At 35.0% G+C, this 26,224-nt stretch overlaps 2 protein-coding genes across 3 annotated transcripts in view; one reads left to right on the plus strand and one right to left on the minus strand.

The window, feature by feature from the left end:
• LOC109850406 (probable E3 ubiquitin-protein ligase HERC3) lies at positions 437–5,047 on the minus strand. 2 transcript variants are annotated; one of them, XM_020420519.1, is made up of 4 exons: positions 4,743–5,047; positions 3,918–4,134; positions 2,458–2,767; positions 437–1,116 (listed from the first exon to the last, which is right to left on the minus strand). In XM_020420519.1, the coding sequence occupies exons 1-4, from the start codon at positions 5,015–5,017 to the stop codon at positions 632–634; spliced, it is 1,287 nt and encodes a 428-aa protein (XP_020276108.1). In that variant the 5' UTR covers positions 5,018–5,047; the 3' UTR covers positions 437–631. The 2 variants fall into 2 exon arrangements, with proteins under 2 accessions (XP_020276108.1, XP_020276043.1); XM_020420454.1 differs by having other exon boundaries at positions 3,918–4,137.
• The window catches only part of LOC109841819 (50S ribosomal protein L1), a 7,130-nt gene continuing 3,092 nt past the window's right edge, over positions 22,187–26,224 (plus strand). Inside the window, 5 exon segments of the mRNA XM_020410760.1 lie at positions 22,187–22,510; positions 22,513–22,773; positions 24,029–24,106; positions 25,091–25,132; positions 25,217–25,319. Of these exon segments, the coding sequence (XP_020266349.1) occupies positions 22,187–22,510; positions 22,513–22,773; positions 24,029–24,106; positions 25,091–25,132; positions 25,217–25,319 (808 nt within the window).

Genomic DNA, 26,224 nt, shown 5'->3' on the forward strand with positions numbered 1-26,224 from the left:
CCTAATAATATTTACAAATGTTATCCAAACAAAAAAAGTAAATGAAGAGGAAGAAGTTCTACTTCCATTACTTCTAAAAATATATGAAACAAACAAAAAAAATGTTATTTCCGCTACTTCCTACTTCATATCTTTGAAAGTTACTTCTATAACCTACTTTTTACTTCTAATACTTCCATTATCCAAACGGGCCCTAAGATCTCTTGTATAAGTGCTCTTCTTTCATTATCTGTATTTGTAGAAAGTTTGATGATTTTTCAAATTAAATTAATGATCGTGAAGCTGCCTAGAGCTTGAATTTCAAAATGGCTTCCTTAATGTTGTTCGCAAGCCATATTTTGTAAATTCTAGATCACTGCAGATAGTTCACATAATGGAAGAGTACAATTTTATAGGGGAGAGAGGAAGTAATACATAAATGCAAAGCGTTTAAACACACTGAAAAAAAGTTGTATATTCTGAGAACACTCCCAAAGTATAAGATATTTAATTGAAATTTCTCTTATCAAGAAACACATTACAAATGAGACATACCCTGACTGCACAAATTTATTTACATAACGCACATACTCATGAAAACTTTTGTAACCCAACCATAATGGAAAGGATTTTATAAAGATACAGTAGCAAATCAATCAGCAACAAGAATGAGATTGTGATCAAAACCTGAAACAGCCTGAAGAACTCTCAATCCCTCCAAGCTCTCAACCAAAGCTGGCTCCTCTTCATCCATCGAACTCCCCAATCCGAGCCTCCCATTTCTTCCTGAACCCCAAGCCCACAAGTCGCCCTTTGATGTCAAAGCAAGAGAATGAACACGACCAGCTGAGACTGAAACTATGCTTTCATCCTCTAAACTTTCAATTATTGCAGGGATCTCTTCTGGGCCTCGGCGACCAAGCTGAGAGCTTTGGTTCCAACCCCATGAGAAAACTCTGGTGGAGTCTTCTGTGCTGCTGTTTGATCGAGTTTGACAAATGGAGAGGCAGTGACCGAGGCCTGTGGACAGTGAAAGAGGTTGGGAGTTGATGTTAACGGGTAGGATTTTGGATCCTTCGGTGTTTCTTCCCAGTTGACTGTAGGTGTTATCTCCACAACTTAGTAATGTGTTTTTGCCTGAAATAGATGGTAGCAAGTGAGGAAACAGGGTCGATGATCCTTCAAGGTTATGTTCAAGGTTGATAATTTCATAACTAGAAACAGAAAAAAATCTTCTTGCGCGTGTGCGCACATATTTTGCTCCTTTTTTCTGTAACTCATGTATGAGAAAAGTACAGTGATATAATATAAACTAATAGAATATCAAACTAACAATCTAGTAGTGGATTTTGATTGTACAAAAAGAATTAGTTTCAGAACAACAAAGTTGCATGTTGAAAGTAATGCTCATACTAAAGAATAAGACATCCATATACAATAAAGGAGAAAGCGGCACCTTAAAAAGCAAAGACTCATCTGGTAATTATCTGCATGCACACTTTCTTATTATATAAAGTCGAAAACTATTGCTGTCATTTCCCACCGGTAAGGTACTCTTACTTATAGCAGCCTGGAGTCTTACAAAAGAAACAATCTGACCTATAATCCTCACAATTCTGATAAAAGAGAAACCTGTTTCAAATAAAAGATGTCAAAATTATTCTATTCTCAACGTTTCCAACCATGGTCAAGACTAATCCCAAGTAATTATTTGCTTATATTCGAAGTGGCAATGTTTTAGCACCTCTTAACTTTGAATAGATAACTGAGCTTCATTTTTAATGGATCTTTAAAACTAGAGGCTGTCATGAAAACATTCATTCATATTTATTAGTTGCAAGGGTCTTTCCGATGTTAGTGCCCTAAATCCAATATTTTGAAATTAGTCCCTCAAATCATTGGAATTGCTATTAGATCTAAAGTTTATAAGTTGTTTCAAGTCAACCCCTCCAATCCAGAGTAGCAATACCAAGGTATAAGATCTGGGGAACCTCCTAATAGCAATTTCAATTATTTGAGGGACTTATTTCACAATATTAAAGATTTAAGGGGCTAATATTGGAAAACCTTTTTTGTAAATGTAACTCAGTTGCATTTGTCACTGAGAACGATCTAAAAATAAAGAATCAATTATACGAACAATCTGGTAATGGATCAGTTGTGCAGAGATTTTGTACTACAAAGTTGCTTTTATATTGAAAGTGATGCTCATGTTAAAGAAAAAAAAAGATATCTATGTAAATCTACAGTGGAACGTTGCACATTGGACGGCGGAAAAGATCTATTAAAATTTTAGACAAGGCATAACTCAATATAAGGCAAACCAGGAATACATTCAGACAATAAGAATATGAACCTCAAATGAGTTCTTCAAATGGAAATGAGGGTGGATTTAATGGTAGAGGAAAATTTGAACAAGTGGGAAAATGGCAGAAATTAGTAAATGAGATATAATTGATTCATAAGAAGCAGGCTTACAAGAAATAAATAATGAATGGTCAAGCCCACAGGCAATGTCCGAGACTCTAAGAGAACTAAATTCTTCAACAAACTGAGGCTCCCAGATTATTGGCATATTCTCCTCCTCCTTTATTTTCAGTTCAACGTGTCTCGCAGCAATTTCAAGCATAGAAGATTTGTCCAAAGACCAGTCAGCGCTTGGTACATTTTCAGATGGTTGACACAATGCCTGACCCATTTCTCCTAACCTTCCATCTTTGCAGTAACCCCATCCAAATAATTTCCCGTCCCTGGTCAGAGCCAGTGCATGACCCCATCCAAATGATACCTATTAATATATATATAAATATGATGAAATAAGCAAATACATCACAGTATTTGGTAACTAGAGAATGCATTACATGTACAGACATGGGAGACGAGACTGGCTTACATGTAGGATGTTGATGCCTTAAATGATATACCTTAGAAACCAAGCTGGTTAATCCAGATTAATACTGTTAAGTGATATAACTTAGAAACCAAGATGGCTTACATGTAGGATGTTGATGCCTTAAGTGATATAACTTAGAAAGCAAGCAGATATACCCACCCAGGCTAAATTCTTTTGACTTCTCCACCATCAGATAAACTCAGTAATTTCACTCAAAGGAAATATCTGCTAAAATTTCATGAAGCGTAGAAGAGTCAAAAAAAATTATTCAGGGCAGACATAATAAAACTACAGAGGTGGTAAGTTCAAAAGAACGATACTACGAGGGGTCCATGGGTACTTAACACACGAAAAAATTTACTTTGCAATAACTTATTTTGTAAGAAGACCTGTTTTTAATACTTCTTCCTATTCGCTCTAGAATACTAGAATACTTAAACTAATGTTCTTTACTTTTCATTTTGTTTTTTCCCTTCTAAATAGCTTAAAATTTTCAGCTGTATATAACCCATAGAAGGCAAAACACCTGCAGCAGTTCATCTACGACTCGACACCAGTGCTTGATAATTTATACGGGCTTTCTGATGCTAAAAAAGGACCAAACTATGTCTTATGATACCCATATATTGCATATATGATTTTCTTCATGAAGGCATCAGTCAGAGCTAAGGATGAAACCATCATGTTTATGAAAATTTTGGTCTGTTCAGATGTTATATCTTGATCGTAGTAGCAAACACAAATCCAAGTTTTTATGAATTACATGTGAAGAGCATCATTGGGTCGGTTACTTTAGAATGAAAGGATAAAGATGAATAAAATTACGCATATCCATGACCAGCGCATTCACAAAATTTCAGTGGAAACTAAATATTATAAAGTTCAGATTTATCTTATTTGTCAAAATAGAAGAATTCTTAAACTTTTACAAAGACAAGAATTTATCAGAATTTAGTTAGGGGCTATCTTGTATGAATTTTCCTTCTTCTTCATTCATTCCTACATCTAATAATAGTTTGCATATGGAAAAGAGAAGATTTGGTACCTTAACTATCTTGTGATCTGAGAGTGCCTCAACCTTGGAGGGTTTAATGGCTTCGATAACACCTTTACCAAGGCCAAGTTGACCTCGTTTTGATCTCCCCCATACCCACAGAGAGCCGTCGTCACCAATGGCTGACGAAACAACACCAGATGCAAATGCTGTCTGTGCAGTTACATGACCCAATCCTTCAACTCTTGTTGGTTGACCCCACGTTTCTCTGCTATTGACAAAATTACAAAAAGAACTCAGACTCATGAGATACCCAATAATCGTCAAAAATTTCCATCCTTAGATGCATGTTAGCTGAGACTTCCTTTGAACAAATAATTCAAGCATCTAAAATGTCAAATGCAACTTTCTATCGTTTATAGATAACTGGTTAATTAAGCGCTCCATGGTAGGTAAAAGTTCAAAATATATAATCCAACCTAAAATTTGATTATTTTGATTATTCAACTCTACCAAATCTCATTGCATTCCGTTGTAGGACCTCAAACAAGTGTGAATTATGATTTTGATTATTCAACTCTACCAAATCTCATTGCATTCCGTTGTAGGACCTCAAACAAGTGTGAATTATGATTTTAATCCAAGAACATTTACAAGGATCATTGCATTCCGTTGTAGGACCTCAAACAAGTGTGAATTATGATTTTAATCCAAGAACATTTACAAGGAAAAAAAAAGTAAGAATTCGCTCAAAATACGCATCAGTCATGGAAACCGAGAAATGGGTATTGCGATTAAACCCCTAAATAAAGAAATTAAGAAGTGGGTATTGAAATTAAACCCAAAACAAAGGGGAATACGAGGGAAAGGATCGACCTTGGGGAGTTGGCACCTCTCCCAAGTTGGCCCTCTACGTTTCTCCCCCATGCCCAGACCTCGCTGTCGGTCGTCACCGCAAGAGAATGGTAGTGGCTCGCTGCCACGGGCAGATTTGGGATTTTTGTGGGCTCGTAGGCGTCGAGGAGAGGAGAGGAGAGACCGAGAGCTCCATTGCTGCTGTCGCCGAAGCTGTAAACTGAAGAGGAAGAGGAGATGAATCTGATGGAGGAGAGAGAAAGGCGAAGGAGTGAAGTTCTCTTTAGGATGGGCATTAGAACTCTGAGAGAGAGAGAGAGAGAGAGGGGGGGCAGTAGTTCTAGCTAGGGGTGGAAATGAACCAAATAATTAATAAATGGTTCGATAATTGTTTGAATAACTATTCGGTCATATTCGATTCGATAGTTCATTTATCACTAAACAAATATTTTTTAGTATTCGAGTTTATTAACGAATAGAATTTAACTAGATGTATATTCGATTCGTTTGTCTATTAAATATTCGTTTAAAATTTGATCACAGTTTATTATTTGTATTATTGCACATGTGATGTCATATTAACCCACTTACCATTTCTACTTAAGTTTTATATATAGATTTTAAGACTTAAATAATCTTAAATCTGTTTTCTAATTAAAATTTTGATTTAAATATATATACATCATATATTATAAAGAAATAATTTTAATTTATAAATTTTAATACTATTTGAAAATTAAACTCTTTAGCGAAATAAATATACTTTGATATTCGATAAGTATTCGTGAATATTCATGAATATTTATCAAATACCAAGTATTCGAGTTCAAATTCGAAAAACTAGATATATGAATAATAGAGTCCGCATTCGAATTCGATAATTTTAAACAAATACAAATATGAACAACTTAGTATTCGATTCGATTCGATCATTTACCACCAAAGCTTTGAAATCGCTCATAAGTCCCTAAAATCCTAAGGGTCATGCAATTTGGTCCCCGGTGACAAAAAAGTAAAATAACATGAAATTTTTCTTTTTGCCGGCAACTTGGGGAATTAAATTTTTTTTCCCAAAAGGTTAAACAATTTAAAACTTTGAAAATTTTGTTTGTGTTATTGAATTTTTACAACATGAAAGCTACTATAAATCTTAAAGTGTGTTCGGATGGGAGGTAGGAGAAGATTGGGGAAGAGAAGTTGGCAGCACACTTTGTTTGGAAGTTTTTTTGACAGAGGTAACGGAGAGTAGAGCAAGAGAAATTTACATAAAAATATCGCTATTTTGTTGCCCCTCAAATTGGGATGTAAATCATGAAAGTGGAGCAGAATTAATCATAAAAGATGTTTGGTCATCTATCGTTACAGATCAAAGATTGATATTTGATTATGATATCATTTTTTTCCCTTCTCTTCTCTTTATTGAAGCTCTCAAGCATGATGAAATAAGCTTTTCTTTAATTTTTTTCACTAACATCAAATAAAAATATCATATTTTTCTTCACGTTCTCTATCTGCTCCTTCCCCATTTTATCTTTCATTTTTTCCCCTAGTAAACTCCTACCACAGTGCAAAGTTCGTGATAGTTAGTTGTAACAAATACCCTTTACCTTTAATTTTTGAGAAAAGTAAAATAAGTGAAACCCCTAAAGTAACATAACCATAACTCTGAAAGAATTAAAGAACAAAAATTGCTTCCACGCTTATATTTTCTCAAAACAATAGTAAATAACAAACTTATTTTGGGGTTTCTACAATTGCAAAAGCTCTCGAGAATTTAGTGTGATTTTGAAAGTTATAGGCGTTTTACTACAAAACGCTGAAAGTTCTTGGGGTTTAGCATAATTTACCCATTATAGTTTCGCATACGAGAAATTTTAAAAATAGACCTTTTTTAAAACAATATAAGCAAAATTGACCCTTTCTTGGTAATATTAGCAAAATCAACCTCCTTTTGGTCAGCTCATCACTGCAAGCCAAAAAGAAATCGATTTTGAAAAAATCAACTTCTAAATTACACGAGACTACTAATGTTGGGTAATTACAAAGCACTAATTAAGTGCTAGAATTAGACGAGACTAGTGGTCCCGTATAGTTCTGCCCTTTTATAAATATGCATGTGACCTTCTCTCTCTTCACGAGTCACCGCTACACTAATCACTCATTACTCTCTCTCCCTCTGACCCTTCCATTCCGTAAATCCCTATTCCTTGCCCCAAATTGACGAAGCAGACTTTTGCCTCGACCGCTCGCATCCAGGGTGCCTCTGGGGCTTGCCTCTGGCTTGACTGCTTGCATCGAGGCCGCCTCCAAGTCCACTAACCATCGCCGAGTCCACCAACCTCCCCTCCACATCTCACTTCCATCTCCGACTCGACCAATCTCGCCCCTCGCCTACATCTCTCACTTCCACCTCTGACTTGATCAAGGTGAAAATTTTCTATCTGTTATGCAAATTTTTTTTCTATTTGTGAAATTGATGAATGATATGTATAGATTAGGTTAGGGTTTAATTTTGATATGGTTTACTTTTAATGCATTTTATGATATTTGTGTTTAAATTTGTATATTTTATGAGTATTTTGATGAATGATATGGACAAAATTAAAGTTTGGCCATTTATTAGACAAACCACATTATTGGGATTTAATTTTCATATGGATGAATTAGGTTAGGGTTTAATTTGATGAATGATATAGATGGATTAGGTTAGGATTTAATTTGATGAATTGTATGGATGGATTAGGTGTTGGAAATATGACAGACAACAAGGCAGAATGTGCATATTATAAATATTAATCAAAATTAATTGAAATTAGAAAAGTACCTAAAATGCTTTCCAATTTCTTCAATACTCTATTTCAAAATCAGTCCTAAATAGCTTTCTCAAGAGAAAAAACCTCCAATTAAAATTCATTTGTCACCGAAGAGGAGCAATACTAAGAGATAGATTCTTAAATTTCTATTTCTTTATATTATCTTCATAAGTTTTTTCTGTGTCTTCATAAGAATACATATGAACCTTATATATAGGATTAGACTAGACTTAGAGATTTTAAATTTCAAACAATTCATAATTGTTCAAAACACTATCCATAATAATTAAAGATAGAATAGAATTATTCAAAAATATTATCCATAACAATTAATGATAGAAATAGAATTGTATTGCATATATACCTTTTTAAATAACATTAGTGAGACCAATTGGGTCTCACATCGAGATCCAATTATTAATTAAATTAATAATTTTAATTTAATAATCAAATCTCTATCCGACCAACTGTTCATAAAAGCTTTTCCATAATATATGATTAATTATTTATAAATAATATTTTACATTCAGTCCTCTCCAGTATCATTTATTTTAGGCAATTCTTTTGAGTAGGACAATTCACCTAATTGCTCGTGTCTAAATTGCAATTCACATGAACACAAATAAAAATCATTTTGAAACATCAAAATATTTTATTTTTACAAGAAAGTAAATTTTAAAAAATATTTTTTAAAACCACCTGCCGATAGTAATTTAATAACTTCATGGGAATGCATAATAAATTAACTCATCATAATGACATATTGTATCCTATCTAGATATCCATTATTTTACTAAATAAAATTTAGCAACCTAACATTTCAGATTGTATAGCGCTTGCTAAACAAGCTTAATCATCACATCAAATCATACTAAATTATCAAATCGAAAATGATAATATCATTAAGTCAAAAGGACCATGTAACAATTCAAATTCTCTATCTCTTAGGTGACTTGTCCTAGAAAATTCAAACACTGTCCGTTGCTACATACATCACAATGTTTGCTTATGACATATACCCGGAAAATCCATATTTTCGATGGTTGAGACCCACCACCACATCTCACATGTCAGTGTCATGCATAATGACATGTTATACAAAGCTATAATTTACTAGTTATAGGTTAAGCACAAATTTAAGAAATTTCTATGTTAGATCATATCGCCAAACAAGTGACCATCACAGTGCATGATCTAACAAAATAATTTCTAAGTATATATAACAATTATATAAATTATTCCCAAATTATATGTACAACAATTAAATCTATTAACATTGTAATAATATTATATAATTTGTATTGGATGTTCAAGGGCATACTATTACTATTCCAGCATTAGGTTAGGGTTGATATGAATGATATGCATTTTGATTTAGGGTTTAATTTTAATGCGTTTTATAAATTTTGTGGTTAGATTTGTATTTATTTATGAGTATTTTGATGAATTATGTGGATTGATTAGAGTTTAGTTTTAATTGGGATATGAAATTTGTGGTAAAATTTTTAAGTTTTATTTTATGAAATATGATGAATAATGTTGTTTGGCGATTGATTAGGATTTAACTAGAATTTAGGGTTTTAAATTATTTTTTATAGTTGTGAATTTGATTGCAACTATAATTGATTATTTGCATATGATAGAATATTGATTTTCAGCTTCATACTCATTATTTGCTTCTTTAATGGAGGCCTCGGTGTTGGAGTGAATTGTATGCCTATGTATGAGGGAGGTTCTATGAAAATATTTATGTTATTTAAATCATGCAATTTTGATGGAATGATAAAGGAAATACATAGAGTTACTAAAATTAATAAAGAAGAATATGCAACTAAGGCGTTCTTCAGCTATCCGATAAATGAGAATAGAACAATTGCCATAGAGATCACCGACGATGAGGAGCTGAATGACATGAAACCGTTAAACTCAGAAGCAAGTGCCAATCGAGTTGTTCATTGAGAAGTATCTAATTCTCGGATTTGCCCAAGTTTTGAAACCTCAAGGAGAGTTCTCCCGTATGTTTGACATAGAAAATAAATCGAGTGGGTTTACGACATCTCCAAGTGAAGACCCATGGGATCAATTACATCATTTAAGTGGACATTCCCTTGGTGGGATGTCAAGTATTATATTTAACGACGCTTCGGGCCACGGTACGGGTAACTTAGCAGCTGGATCAATTGTAGAAGAAGAAGCAAATCATGACTGTGAAGATATTGAAGAAGGTGGCGTGCACATTAATAGCATGCATGTGTCTACTAGAATCGACGATGACTCCTATTGGATGGACCATTTTTATGCAACAATGATTATGTAGAATCTGAAGATCCGTTGACCGACGAGTTCCAAAACGAGGACTGGATAAATACCTCCCAAGCTGAATTTGTTAATGTTAAGACAAAGTTTCAATAGCCCGAGGACTTCACTTTTAAAAAAGGATATATATTCGAGAACAACGAGGCGTTGATCTATGCAATCCGAGAATGGTCTATCAAGAATCGGGTCAAATTCAAACCGGTAAAATTTAATGCAAAAAACTACAAAATAAAGTGTTACTTTAACGAGAAGACAAAAGTAGAGTATGCAAGTGAGCAGGATAAGAGAAACGTGAAATGTCTTTGGTTGCTAAATGCAGCTGTGAGAAAATCATCAAATGGGCAATTTGTTATCTTTAAATACTGCGGACTACATACATGTTACACTCCGTCGGTGGTTGTTAATTATAAGGCAACATCTTCTTATTATATATGTAAGCTAATTAGTATATAGTTTTAATATGTGTAATAAATTGTATGTGCAGGTATCTACACCATGCTACTCGGTCCGGTTAGTGATGAGGTCCTATATGACTAGTCTCGACATCGTTCGGAGATTATATCAGAGGTAATTAATTTCTTCAATACATATTGTTACTTTTTTATTATTTTAATATTGTATTCTTATGCTCTATTTTCTTTCTTTATAGAGAGGCTCGTATATCATCATGGTTGATCATAGCCTCGACCATACCCATTGAAGACTAGAGGATAAGCGTATCATTACAGCTGTAGAACGGGCTGGTTACTTGACGTGTTCAAAGCTCCATTGGATGAAGCTAGATTGTCCCCTACTCACCATTTTGATAGATAGATGAAGACTAGAGACTTAACACTTTCCACATCCGAATGGGAGAGCCAATCATTACTCTACAAGATGTATCTATTATACTCGGTTTCCATGTTGATGGTCCTTGTGTTACTGGTAGCGATCGATGTTAGGACTCATGTGGTGAGCCTAATTCTCTAATCTTGTTTTGATGATTTAACAAACAATTTATAACGTATTTTCTAGTGTTTGGTTTTGATTGATTAACCTAGATTAAATGATTCAAGAGCTATATTGTAAATGGAGCATATACAAGTCAAGTCAAGATCCTCGATCGAGCTTCATATGCAATATATATGGTATTCTAGTGTAGGATGTGTATTTTGTGTATCAATACTTTTAAGCTCAATTATATACACATACATAATTTAGACTTTCATTAATTTGGGTATTTTTAAGTAATATTTGTATTATTGACTTATGAACAAAATAATCTGTGTATACATCTTATATATAGTCCATAAATCAGTTCAAAATATTTTTATAACTTAGTTTAAAACACATGTCAAAATCAAGTGTTCATACAAACACGTATTTTTGAGTTTTTACAAAACGATAAGTTTTCACAAACGGGAAATGTTATTTGAAAATTTTCTTTTGTAACATGTTCATTTTCATGTTTATAAACATTTCTCCAAGTTTTACATTTTTTTAGAAATTATTTGATATTTTTTAAAGATGTTTCAAATTCAGGGTTTCAAATTGTTTTGTCATGTATCAGTTTGCCGGTCAACCGACCAGAGCAAAATTTTCCAATTTTGTTTCTCAGGGCATTTCGGTCGATTGAACTTGACCTTCCGGTCGACCGAACTTGACCTTCCGGTCAACCGACCAAAACTCATATTTTAGCTGATTTTTCTCAGGATGTTTCAATTGGCCAACAACTTGTGTTTGGTCGACCGATGAACATCCTTCGGTCGATCGACCGTTATCATCCGGTCGAAGTAGCCGTTGGCATAACGTCTAGTTTTCTAGATTTTGTGTTTTTTATTGTTTTTATTGTTTTGTGAAAGTTTCTTGGGCTAGCTTCTTCTCCCTATATATACCCCGTTACATTTAACACTTCGAACTACTAAAAAAGTTTTAATCAAATTTTACAAGGGTTTAAAGTTTGTTTAAGTGTTGTTTTACAAGTTTTGTGAAGAAACTTTCACAAGAGAAAGATGAGATTGATTCTACCGGTTTGAGCTTCATTTTCATCCATCTCTCTTTCTTACATTTCAGAGAAGATTCTTCTAAACTCAATCTCTAGCCTTATACAATTATTTGTTATTTATTCATTTTATTAAGCTAGATTTTACATTGAGTTTAGTTTTCATTATTGTTCATATTGTTTCACACACACCCATATTTAAGCTTGAGTATTATTACATATAATACATTTGGGTTGTGAGTATGATTGAGTGAGCTTAATTTCGTTCTCAAATTGTATTGGAGAACAAATTATTTTATTTGTACTTATTGTTGAGAGTTTAATTTGTAATACACAAGTACACCGAGAGGAGTGTGTGGTGAGAGACATGCTCGATTCCAAGAGGAGTAATATCGGTAGTAAAACCTAGAGAGAGGTTGTAAATCCGAGCACTTGAGGAAGGTGACATGGGATAGGCCAACACTTATAGGGTGTGTTGTGTGATTACTTTGTGAGTGTTGTAAACGTTTTTCGGTAAGCGTTGAAAACCGATTATGTAGTATCTTTTGAGATAGTGGATTCTCCCTAGGAGTGGGTGTTAGACCCTAGAGGGGGGGGTGATTAGGGTCTTATGCTAATCTAATCCGATTAAATGCCAATTAAAATTAATTAACAAGTTATCCTAGCAAGTATGAAATACGACAATGTATATGAGCTAGGATAAGCAATATGAACAAGATATATCCTAACAAAGAGATATAGGAAATGTATGTGCAAGGATATATAAACTCAAGGGTAAACAATCTAAACTAGATAGTGGGCAATATAATTAACAAGCAATATACAAAGGCGATATAAGATATGAACATAAAAGGAAGTGCGCTAATGCAATCACAAACAAACAATATGATTACGGAGTTCGGTCCCCACGACCTACGTCTCCGCTCCTCACCTAGAGGAGATCTCCACTATCACAACCGGGTTTTCTACGTTCACCCGAACAACGTTTACACCTCACAATACAATCACTATGCAATCACACCTCACACACTAAGTGTTGGTCCTAGCCCGTGTCCTCCTCCTCAAGTGCTCGGTTACAACCTCTCCCTAGGCACGTCAACCGACGCCACTCCTCTTGGATTCGACCCCGTCTCTCACCACACACTTCTCTCGGTGTACAAGTGTATTACAAGTGAATCCTCACAATTAGGCTCAATACAAAGTGTTTGTTCTCTACAATGAATGAGAACGAATTATAAGCTCACTCTCTAAGTTACACAATCCCACAACCCAATTATACTATGAATGTAAATACAATAAGCTCAATAGGTTGTGTGTGAACAAAGAGTATCAATAAAACGATTAAACTAAACTCAATATAAATCTAGCTTATGGAAATTATAATCAAAATAATAAATTGCTAGATGAGTTTAGAAACACTTCTCTAAAGATGACAAGAGAGTAGGAGAAGAGTGAATGCTCAAACACCAAAGGATGATCTCCACTTGCTCTTGTGAAATTTGCTTCACAAACAAAACTCTTAAACACTCTTTTAAACAAACACAAAACACCCTTAAACTTATTTAAACAATTCTCTTGGTTAGGTGGGAGAGGTAAATGCAATGGGTTTTTGACTTTTGGAAAATTGTTAAAAATGACAAATGAAGTCCAAAAGATGAAAATATGAGATACTTGAATTTTTGACTTTTGGAAAATTGTTAAAAATAACAAATGAAGTCCAAAAAATATGAAACTTTGGGAAATGTATATAAACATGTAAATGAACATGTTACAAAAAGAATTTTCCAAATTGCATTTCCCATTTGTGAAAAATCATCATTTTGCAAAATAGTTCAAAACACGAAAATGTAAACATGTGAAATTTGATATTTTGGTTAAACCATGTTTTGAAACTTTGCACAATGATTATGTAGACTTAATAAAATATCTATACGATTATTATTAAGTCTAAAAACTAAGAATATAATATTTTTACAAATACAATAGAAAATGAAACATATGAGTATGTATATAAAAATATATTTTTTTCATATCTAAGTAGTTAAACCAAATCACAATAATAAATATGAAATATGTAATCTCATATTTATAAACATGAAAACTCAAAACTATGTATGTATATATATAAAACTATATATATATATAGAAACCAAAACTTGTGTATATATATATAACTATATATATACAAAGAAACCAATAAATGCGTGTGTGTAGATAATTGAGCTTAGAGTACTTAACACACATAATATAAATCCTAAACTAAATTACCCAAGTTAGATCTTGATCTTCAATAAGCTCTTCTAGGTAATCTCGCGGATGAAGCTTTAACTTGGATCTTGAACTTTGAATAGCAAGGCTTCACCGACATTCCGCCAACCTCCTTTGGATATGATCGTTGAAGCTCTATTCCATCCATCCTCCAACTACGTTGTTTGTCTACAATAAATAGGAAAACACAAATACTAGATAAACAACATTAGTGGTAAATTGTTTGTTAAACATCATCAAAACAAGAAGGCCAACAATCTCCCCCTTTTTGATGATGACAAACAATTTACAAAAAGGATATATGCATGAAGGGAAATGAATATACAAAGTATAATATATCATGCATATAAACAAGAAGGACTATACTAACAATATTTCTCCCCCTTTGACAACATCAAAAAAGGGGGACAAAAAGAATAAGAGAGCGAAAGCTCCCCCTACCAATATGCATGGGTGAGTATAACACATAGAAGGATATAGGGATTTCTCCCCTATCAAAATGTCATATGGAATATATGAAATGAATATCATGGCAAACATATGTGAGCAAACATAAATGAAAAATATGCTAAACACCACTCACATACAAAAAGATAATGAGAGCACATATAAAATGTCAATATGAAAAAGAAGTGTCTCATATCAAAGAACATAAAAAATATGTATAAAAGTAGATTTATGAGATCAAAAGAAAAGGAACATGAGAATCATGCAAAATATTTTCAAATGAAAATCAACCAAATGAAATCATAAATCAAGATTTGAGTCCAAAACCAATGTTTGATCAATAAAGAAAAATTTTATTTGTATAACTTGATCAAACCACTCATAGAATACATTATAAGGCACAAATAGATGATCCATGAGCACAAACATATAAATATCATCATATAGGTGAAATATAATGAATTCAAAGCAATAATTCAAAACAAAATCTTTGATAAAAGAATTTCAAGAGAGGCAATAATATATCAAGCTCTTAAGCTTGTTCTAACCCATATAATCATTCTAGCATCCGGTAAACATGATTTGGGAATAAACACCCAATAAATCCGGAGGGTTATATAAATACAAACCTCTTATCAAAATCAAAACTAGGAATTATGAAAACAAAAGAATTTGACCAAAGAAAAGGAATTATTTTCATAAAAGTTTAAAATACATTTTTCAAAAACAAGAAAAAGAAAAAATACTAAAATTCTTAGCTTTAAAAATTATTTTGGCACCCAAGTATTCTTGGTGCCGGTTTGTTTAGGGACATGACCCCTATCATTAAAGCTCAAAGTCCTAGGGTTATGAACCCTCTTGGACATATATGGTGTACGGGATCGGTCATAGCAATAATTACTCAAATGACCTTTCCGATTGCAATATGTACAATGGAAAGGAAGCATTTGCTTATGTTGACCATTAAAAGGTGTACGTGGAACATTTGCAAATAAAGATTGTCTTTTAGAATTATTTTGCAAATGAGAAACATCATTAAACAAAGGTGGTCTACTTGAGAAATTTGGCAAGTTTGAATATTTTTTTAAATCATAACAAAACTTTTCCAAATGGCCAAATCTACCACAAATATTACACTTAAACACATGTGGTCTATGAAAAACATTTTGCAAACTAGAATTCTTTTTCATGTCAAAGCAAAACTTTGCCAAATGGCCAAACCGACCACATAGATCACATTTATACACATTAGCATGCTTATGATGAGAAATAGATGCATGTGCATGTGTGTGTGATGAAGAAGTCTTATGAGATGCACAAGAAGCATTAGTCTTAGAAGATTTGTGTGCATCATAGTAAAATTTATCAATGTGGCCTTTGCGACCGCAAATTGAGCATTTGTAAACTTTGCTATACATATGTGCATAGTGAGTGCTTGGTTTTGAAGAGTTAGCACGAGACTTTGCACATAAGTCCATAAGTTTCTTGTTATTAACAATGCATGTGTTAAGAGTTGAATCTAAAGATGAAATGCGATTTTTAATATTGTTCAACTCATCATTAGGCATAGAAGCATTGTCAATAGAAGTAGAGCAAATATGATCATTTTTAAATGATGTAAATTTACTTCTAATAGACTCTACTTCTAACATGACATCATTCTTCTCATGAATTAAGCTAGCAACATTGGAACTCAAGGTAATATGATCCAATTTTAATTTTTCATTATTTTCTTTAAGGATCACATTATCTTTAGCAATAGTATCAAATTTTGATGCTAGCAATTCATGATCGGATTTCAAATTAACATGCTTGCTTTTAAGATCAATGAAATTATTATGCAACTTAGTGTAGGCATGCATTAACCTATCATATGCACAAGCAAGTTCATCATTAGGTAAATCATTTATGGTTTCGAACTCGCAAACCTCACTAGGGCTATCGCCTAGTGCACGTGTGCATGACGCTCCACATGAACTTGAAGCCGGATCCGCCAAAACTTGTTGGATCGCCTCCAAGTCCCCTTGATGTGCTTCAATTAATTTCCATAAGGTGTAAGCACTATCAACATGAACAAACTTGTTAGTAGGGGTGAGCACGATTCGGTTCGGGTCGATTTTTACCAAAATTTGAACAACCGAACCGAACCACCTATAATTCAAAACCTAACCGAACCGTTACAAATCGGTTCGGTGCGGTTCGGTTCGGTTTGTTCGGTTCTAACTTTCATCAAGTATAACAATCAAATGCACAAATATTGCTTGTCCCAAGAGATAATTTGTATATATTTGTTTTCATATGCACCCAAATGCAAATGATTTGAGCCACAACTAAGATACTTAAGCGTCGTGCACACTTGAATCAACATCTAACCCAAGGGACAACATACACAAAAGTGCTGAATTGAGTGATTAAATGGGAAAAATCCAACTCAAAGGGTACTAACATACTCCAAAAGAAACGCCCATTCCACCTACTTCATGTTCAATTCAAAGACAACAACAGAGGAAATTGAAGAAAAATTAATACTATGTACCTTGAGAGTAAGGGCCGGGGTCTTAGAAGAAGAGAGAGAGCGAGAGAGAGGGATTGAGGCCGAGCGAAATGGGAAATTGGGAATGAGTAGCGGCGGGTGGGGTTTGGGGGAGAGAGGAAATGAAGTTAGGGTTGAGGGTTTGGGACGGGTCGGGTAAACGCGAACGGGTTTGAAAGTTTTGGGAATATATTCGGTCGGTTAACCGCTTTTTTCAGGTCGGTTCGAGTCGGTTCGGTCGGTTTTTTCGGTTTGAACCGAACCATGCTCAGCCCTACTTGTTAGACATAGATGAGTTAAAAGCATTTAGCAAATATTCTAACAAAATGTTGTTCATAGTAAACATACGATGATTATTTTTATTCTACTTGGATTTCTCCATAGTGTGCACAATATAGACATCATCTATAATTTCCCATAAATCAAAGTGTTTAGATTGAACAAAAAGTTTAAATCTAACGCACCATTGGGCATAAGGAAAATTATCTAACCTAGGAGCAATATTAATGGCATAACCTAAACCATGCATATCCATAATATAAAAGGCAAGCAAGATACAAATAAAAACTCAAAATTAGATTAGCACAATAAGCTAACTTGGATCTTTAACTCAAGGCGATTAGACCTTAAATCAAAGAGCACCAAGCTCTGATACCAATTGTTAGACCCTAGAGGGGGGGGTGATTAGGGTCTTATGCTAATCTAATCCGATTAAATGCCAATTAAAAATAATTAACAACTATATTCTTGCAAGATAGGTATACAATCTATTATGGGCAAGAATATGCAATATACACAAAGTGATATATCCTATATGATGAAATATATGCAAGGATATATAAACAACACAAGGGTAAATAATCTAAACTAGATAGTGGGCAATATAATCAACAAGCAATATACAAAGGCGATATAAGATATGAACATAAAAGGAAGTACGCCAATGCAATCACAAACAAACAATATGATTACGGAGTTCGGTCCCCACTGCCTACGTCTCCGCTCCTCACCTAGAGGAGATCTCCACTATCACAATCGGGTTTTCTACGTCCACCCGAATAACGTTTACACCTCATAATACAATCACTATGCAATCACACCTCACACACTAAGTGTTGGTCCTAGCCCGTGTCCTCCTCCTCAAGTGCTCGGTTATAACCTCTCCCTAGGCACGTCAACCGACGCCACTCCTCTTGGATTCGATCCTGTCTCTCACCACACACTCCTCACTCGGTGTACAAGAGTATTACAAAGTGATTTAACAATTAAGCACAATATAGCAAATGATTGTTCTCTCTAACAAGGTGAGAACTCAATTAGGCTCAACTCAATGTCACACTATCCCACAACCTAATTATATAATGTATGCAAATACAATAAGCTCAAATGGGTGTGTGTAAACAATGAGCAGAAAACATCAGCTCAGAAAATAGCCGTTAGAGTGCAACGGTCATATAGTCGGTCGACCGGAAATTCTGTCGGTCGACCGATGGAAAAGTTCGGTCGACCGACGGAAAATTCGGTCGACCGTTATCTAGGTCGAAAACAAGAAACCAAGCATGACTTATCCGGTCGACCGGTGCGGTCGACCGATGGAGCTTTTCGGTCGACCGGACCGGTCGACCGACCAACTCTCTGGACCCCAATGACGAAAAAACAAACGAGCGGTCGACCGGTGCGGTCGACCGAAAACAGACATTTCAAAACCTGATTTTAAAGCTGACTTTTAAGACTTTGGAAAAATGTTAAAAATAACAAATGAAGTCCAAAAATAACGAAACTTTGGGAAATGTATATAAACATGTAAATGAACATGTTACAAAAAGAATTTTCCAAATTACATTTCCCATTTGTGAAGAATCATCATTTTGCAAAATAGTTCAAAACACGAAAATGTAAACATGTGAAATTTGATATTTTGGTTAAACCATATTTTAAAACTTTGCACAATGATTATTAGACTTAATAAAATATGTATATGATTATTGTTAAGTCCAAAAACAATGAATACCATATTTTCACAAAATTGCATATTCTATGCAATATTTTCAAAAACATAATTGTAAATATGAAATATGTGACTTCATATTTATAAACATGAAAACCCAAAACATATGTATGTATATATATAAAACTATATATATATATAGAAACCAAAATTTGTGTATATATATATAACTATATATATACAAAGAAACCAATAAATGCGTGTGTGTAGATAATTGAGCTTAGAGTACTTAACACACATAATATAAATCCTAAACTAAATTACCCAAGCTAGATCTTGATCTTCAATAAGCTCTTTTAGGTAATCTCGCGGATGAATCTTTAACTTGGATCTTGAACTTTGAATAGTAAGGCTTCACCGACATTCCGCCAACCTCCTTTGGATATGATCGTTGAAGCTCTATTCCATCCATCCTCCAACTACGTTGTTTGTCTACAATACATAGGAAAACACAAATACTAGACAAAAAATATTAGTGGTAAATTGTTTGTTAAACATCATCAAAACAAAAAGGCCAACAGTGGGGAGCGGAGACGTAGGTCGGAAGGACCGAACTCCGTGATCATATTGTTTGTTTGATTATCACATTGCGCACTATCTCATTTGTTAGTAGTTCATATCTCATTTGTTTAATTTCATATACTTGCTCATATCTCCTTGAATATCATTCTTACAATAGTTCATAATTAATAAGTTTTAATTTAGCATTAATATCGGATTAGATTAGCAAATATCATATTCACCCCCTATAGGGTAATCAATAGACATGTATGGCGGACAAAATGCGAGCAGTGTTAGGAGTAGCTTCCAACTCATTGCCCAAAGGGAATCTTAAATTGAAGTGGTTGAAAGAGGCCTTCTCAGAGCCATTGCCTATTGATGCACCGCAGATATTGGTTGAGTGTCATGCACGTGCATATATTATGCACGTGATCGGTTCAATATTGTTTCTCAATTCGAGTAAAGATAAAGTGCTTGCAAGGTATGTGTATTTGTATTCTTGAATCTGTATTTAATTGAATTAGCTTCTTTTAATAATTTGTAACACGTTTTATGAACATGATAGGTGGTTACCACTCCTCAAAGACTTTGACACTTGACGTTTTAGCGTATCTATGTAGAAAAATGTCCAAGGTGGCACTTTTACAAAACAACGACTTCAAAGGGTATCTAATATTACTGTAAGTTTGGGCGTGGGAGAGACTTCATTTGAAGCCAATATTATGCATTCATATACAATTAAATAGACAAATTCTACTAGAATCCAAGTATTTATTTCTTAATGTAGCAAATATAATTATAGTTATTATAAGAGATACTAAATTTTGAAAACAACACAGATAGAACGCCCAAAAATGTGTAATGAAAAGGTTGAAATGAAAGGGTTGAAATGAAGGTTTTTCAGGTAGTTATTTCCCCACAGAAATGAGCTTAACTGTGTAATAAATGCTGGGTTTTTTCTTTTGTTGGTCTTTTAATTTTAACGATATGCTAATAATATGGGTGATATTCTCTAGTTCGAAAGGAAGACACTCGGTTTCTCAATCGCCTACCATCGGCATGCATAGAATACCCAGTTATATGGAGAACCAGAGTTCCTCTTATATGTTTTGAGATTATAGAGATGCATCTCCCAAATCGCTTGCTTCGACAATTTGGTCGTGCACAACATGTTCTAGAATTTGTTAAAAAAAATAGAGAGCAAGACAAATGAGCATCAACAATACATATATAGATAGAATGATCGACATTTTTATACTGTGGAGCAGATTGATCCAACTCCCCGAAAATTAGATTACTTCACATGGTATTGGTGGATAACTCGCAGATAGATAATCCATGCGACCACAACTTTGATCGATATTAAGCTGCAAAAAGGATACATGCCCAAGGCTATAGATGAGAGAGAAAAATTTGTAAGTATTTTCAGAGATAATTTAAGGTCCATTTGTTTGGTATTCCTCAATATTGTTAACATGTATTTTTTCAACTTAATTGCAAATAGCAGCTGTAGATGAGGTTGAAGCCATTGCAAATCGTGGCATAGAATTTGCCCGAGCAGGTATAGAGAGTTCATATCATCCATTTTGTATTTTTGAATTTTAAAGTATTTTCCTATTTTGGATTTTGAATTATTTATCACAAGTACATATCTCGAAGCATAACAACATGTATCAATATATCAGTCAATAGTGCGGAGGGTTTGCAAAACCTTAAGACGAGCTCACAAAGATCTTCATGATGGACGAGAGGTCATGCCACAAGAAAATGTCAATATCGTATACACACGTCGGCCACAACAACAAAGACAAGGACGTAATAGAAACAACGTTGAAGCCCAGCCTTTGCAACATGTAGACGATGAAGCCAAACCTTTGCAACATGTAGACGATGAAGCCGGACCATCACAACCACAAACGCAACCGGATAACAAACTCATCCAAGCTCGGGATCGTGGAGATGGAGGAAGACGAGGACAGGTCCGAGTAACAAGAGAAAGGAGGAGGAGAAGAGCTCTTGAATGTATGTAAACTAACTATTTTCGTTATCTACTATACAAACCTATGTTTGGTATGTTATTTGTGTCTTGACTTTATTCCAATATGTACCAAGATAGTATGTGAAGTATACTTGAAATAATTTGTGCTAAATTATTTATTGTGATGTGTGGTGTGATGAGAATGGTTATATTACGATATATATGGATGTGAGACGGTTATTGGATTTGTAAATGAGTTCGTGGTGTGATGTGTGGTGGGAATTTGAAATGCAAATGTGGTTTTGTTAGTTTTATTGCGATATGTATCGATGTGAGATAATTTTTGGATTTGTACAGGAAATACACAAAATTAGAGATGGTTTTTTTATTTTTACAGGAGGTAGACATGCACGTAAAACATGCATGTGAGGCTGCCTAGGAAATGCACGAGACTACTCAGCAAAATCGACCATTTTCTATCCAGGCGTGTCGAAGTGAGCAAAAACTAGGTCCGATATTCGCTAAAATTGCCACCCCCCCCCCCCTCAGGCTGATTTTGCTAATATTCTTTGAGAAATGGTCCATTTTAAAAATTTGTCCTTTCGCATAAACCCTCAAAAATGCGAGAAACCATAAACCCCCCAAATTTCGGCCCCCGCTCTCGTACCCAGGAAAATGTCGAATCTCCGCCGCCTCCTCCTACCTTTCTCACTCCCCCCGCCACTCCCAAACGCCTAACCCTAACCCTAATCCGATCACTCTGCTCCTCATCTCCCTCGCGCCATATCAAACAATCTCTTACCCCGTCAAGCCCAAGGACCCGCGAGCCCCAACAACCCACGCAGACCAGGAACCCAGACCCCGCGCCCCCTCCGCGATCCGACCGGGTCCCTCCACCCTCGTTCCGGTCGTGGACCGCGCGAGACGCGAGGTTCGTGAAAGGAGTGCCCTCGTTTCGATCTCGCCGGTGGCGTACCCGTCTAGGGTGGCGCCGCTGCCGGAGGATCGACGGAAGGAGGAGGAGGCGGAGGGGGATGAGGAGGTGAGGAGGGAGGGGAGGAGGATTGAGAGAGGGGAGGGGAGGGTTAGGAGCTACTTTGGGTTGCAGGAGGAGGAGGAGAGAATTCCTTTTCCCAGGATTATTAAGCAGGAGAAGAGGCCGCAGAAGGTGGTGATGGAGCTTTCGGCGGCCATTCGGGAAGTCAAGGTCAGGATTTTGATTCTTGTGGGTTGGTCCTTTTTTCATTTCTGGCAGAAAGATCGGATTTTTTTTACATTGATAGTCTAAAATAGTTAAGGCTTACAAATGATATAGTACATTGGAGGTGGTGCTAATTCACAGGGCACTAACCAGGTTACACAGTTAAATTATTGGTGTAAAGCAAAGACTTGTAGTGGAAAGGACTAGCCGTGACTGTATAAGAATATAGCGCAAAAACCGTTTTGGTGGTGTTCTAGTGAACTTGCACCTCAGTTAACAGTTTGATGAAGAACGTGTCAGGCAATGCAATTCAATTTTCTATATTGGATATTCACTACAAATTTGCCCATGACTTTCCCTCCTCTTTTTTTTTAATTTTTTTTCTGGTTAGCATTCCAGACCTTAGCAACATCTCACAAGCAAAATCAAGCATGGGATAGATGTAAAGTTTGTGCCCTGCTAAACCCTTGATTCCAGCTCTCCACTTAGTGGCTTTTTTTTTGCTTGTTCTCTAAAAATATTTAAGCATTTTTTCTACAAGGAAGGAGCTACAACAAAGTCATTCTTTGGTGGGTGGAAAGAAGCATACAAATGCGTCCCTCAAGTGTTTTGGGGATTTAGAGCCCCATATAGATTGTGTGGAGTTTATCCACTGCATAAGCATACAAATTTTCTGCAGTTAATTTACCTCATGAAATATTGTTGAATTGTATTTCATTAGACATTACTCATTAGTAATAGTTGAACCTCATAGGCTTATGAGTTCTCATTATTTTGTGATGTTGTTCTTGCATTCTTAGGCATATTATTTTGATCTCAGTGACCACAGATAATGAAATGTAAGCTCCAAGTGCAACTACAGTAATTTAACTTTTGGAAGACATGTTTCCTGTAGTCTTTTGACCTCTTGTCTTTATTTCATAAACAAGGTGCTGTTAGATTTAATCCAGATTGATTATGTTTGTAAGAATCTTATCTGAGGTTGTACTTTAGGTTGTTGCCCTTGTATAATGATTTCAAACCGGATAACAGGATATCAGTATATCCATGTCCATGTTTATTTAGGATCTTTTACTAACACTGTACCTGCCTGTGGGAATTGCTGGGTTGTACGCTAAATCAGGATGTCACTTGAGAATGTGCAGCTATTTTCTTGGCCATCCTATCTTAATAACTAAAAAATCTTTCCACTTTGTTTAATTTGTTGGCTATGTTGAAATTTCATTCTCACTGATTTCTGTTATTTCTAGTCACTGTCCAGGCCAATGCCAAGAGCAAGTTCACTGAGACAATTGAAGCTCATGTTAACTTGGGAGTGGATCCACGTCGCAGTGACCAGGTCCGATTTATTTATCTTTGAATATTCTTGCTAATTTAGTTTTGTGCAAACTTGTTGCATGAGAGGAGCCTCTAATATAGGCTTATTTGTTCTTCTTGAAGATAATATTCCTAACCATGCTAAAAATCTCATATATGCTCGTACAATCTTGCACTCCAAATATGTCAATCATTTTATTTAGGCATGGATATTTAATTCATTTGAAATAAGGAGCAGTAAAATCCTCATATTGATTCATTATTGAAAATGTGGCAAATTGACCAACCATAAATAAGATCGCATGTAGTGTCCACTTCATGTTCAATACAACAAAAACATGCCTTTATGTGAAATTTTTGGGATAGGTTACATGAGTAATATTCTTTCATTCAATTTACTTAAGGGCTCTACTAAGTTAACTAGTATCATGTCCTTCTCAATTGCTTATAAGCAAGTTCTCCAAGACTATAATATATATAACATAATCTTGTTGGAGTGAGCTTCCAGTTTGAATTTTGAAAATACATGATGACCAGCATATCACATTGTGTCCTTTGAAAAATTAAAGCTGCACCACAGAAGCTTCTACTTATGGCCTGGGCCATCTTTTTCTTTACCACCTCATCCCTATTTCCTTTTATCCTAATCAGCCTATATGCCTCCAAACTGTGCCTGTTCTCCTCTTTCCTACAACCCTTCTTTCTATGACATGAGCTAGAACGATAAAAAAAGACAAATAGATGCACATTTCAAGCCCTTGTTTGGAATACCTCCGCAAGCTTTTTGAGAAAGACTCATCTTTCATTGAGTCAGCAGCAAAATGAATGTAATATTTCATAGCTTTTCAAGTCCGGGAATGACTATTGTTCTTGTACTTTGTTACGATGAATGCTTGGGCTTTCTCAAGTCTCAACTATGAATAAAACAAACTCTTTTGCTTAACAAGCTAGTTTTATTCCTTTCTATCTTGCTCTTTAATATATTAAACTTATGTTTATGTTGCAGAATGTTCGTGGTTCTGTAATGCTCCCTAATGGCACAGGAAAGGTACTGGCAGTATATTTTGTCTTACTTTGAGCATTTATTGATAGTGGTATATATATATACTTACAGTTCTAATTATTTCTGTAGACCGTTAGGGTAGCTGTATTTGCAGAAGGAGCGGCAGCAGATGAAGCTAGAGAAGCAGGAGCTGATATAGTTGGAGGAGATGCACTCATTGAGGAAATAAAGGGTACCACATTAGTACAACTTTTGGCTTGCATTCTTTAGAACACTTGGAGGTCTTTCTAGCCTATATACAATTATCTGACAAAGTTAGCTTGTGGTTCAACTCACTGGGGTCCTCTGTCCAGAATCTCCAGATTTATAACAATTAATTCAATCTACCATATATAGTTTCCATCTTTCATGCCCAGATTGGTGTTTTTTGGTGCATAATAGTCCCGGGCACATTGATCAGAAGTATGGCCACTGTGTCAAGATGACCTTATTGTTTGCCTTTTTGTTTACTGTTATAAATTTTCGACATATAACTTCAGCATGCATGTGCTTGAACATAAACTTTCACATCTGAAAGAGAGATTCTATGATCGCTGCTGCAAAGCTCAGACTCTTTGGCGTCCTTTTTATTTCTTTAATGTACATATAAAGGCACAGAAACAGCTGCATAATCAGGGTATCCTTGATTCCCTGGGCAGGCTGCCCTTTTAAATATTCTACCTTTGTTCTTAGTAGTAGAGACAAGAGAAAGATGAAAAGTAGGTCTGCATGATAATAAGAAAACAAAACCTAACATATCATCCTTGGAACTTTGGTGATTTCCGTATCACTTTTGTGTTATGCTGCAACTGGACCCTTAAATCTCGGTAGTTGTGGTACGGAAAAGAGAATCCACAAAGATTTTTTGTGACAATTTAAAGGTTTGTCTTAGAAGCCTTGTCTGTATTGTTGAAGGTAAAAGTTCTTGCTATTAGAATGTAGCCCATCTATTAAAGCAGATGACCGCGTTCGATGTCAGTCCAAGTTTCTTTCATAGAACAATGACGGTGAACCCCAAGCCTCTGTTCTTATACCATTCACCTCTCTTCTTGAGAAAAATCAAAGATTCAATGAATGTTGGCATCAATGAATGATTAT

The sequence above is a fragment of the Asparagus officinalis genome, chromosome 1 (assembly GCF_001876935.1).
Source record: "Asparagus officinalis chromosome 1, Aspof.V1, whole genome shotgun sequence".
Taxonomy (NCBI): Eukaryota; Viridiplantae; Streptophyta; class Magnoliopsida; order Asparagales; family Asparagaceae; genus Asparagus; species Asparagus officinalis.

Bases quoted from the DNA above. Each gene is read 5' to 3' on its own strand.
- LOC109850406 (XM_020420454.1), bottom strand. From the start codon at position 5,017: ATGCCCATCCTAAAGAGAACTTCACTCCTTCGCCTTTCTCTCTCCTCC. The intron at 4,138-4,742 runs GTCGATCCTTTC...TTTTGTCAATAG, and splicing joins AGAGGTGCCAACTCCCCAAG to CAGAGAAACGTGGGGTCAAC. The intron at 1,117-2,457 runs GTAAGCCTGCTT...CATCTATTTCAG, and splicing joins CCATTCATTATTTATTTCTT to GCAAAAACACATTACTAAGT.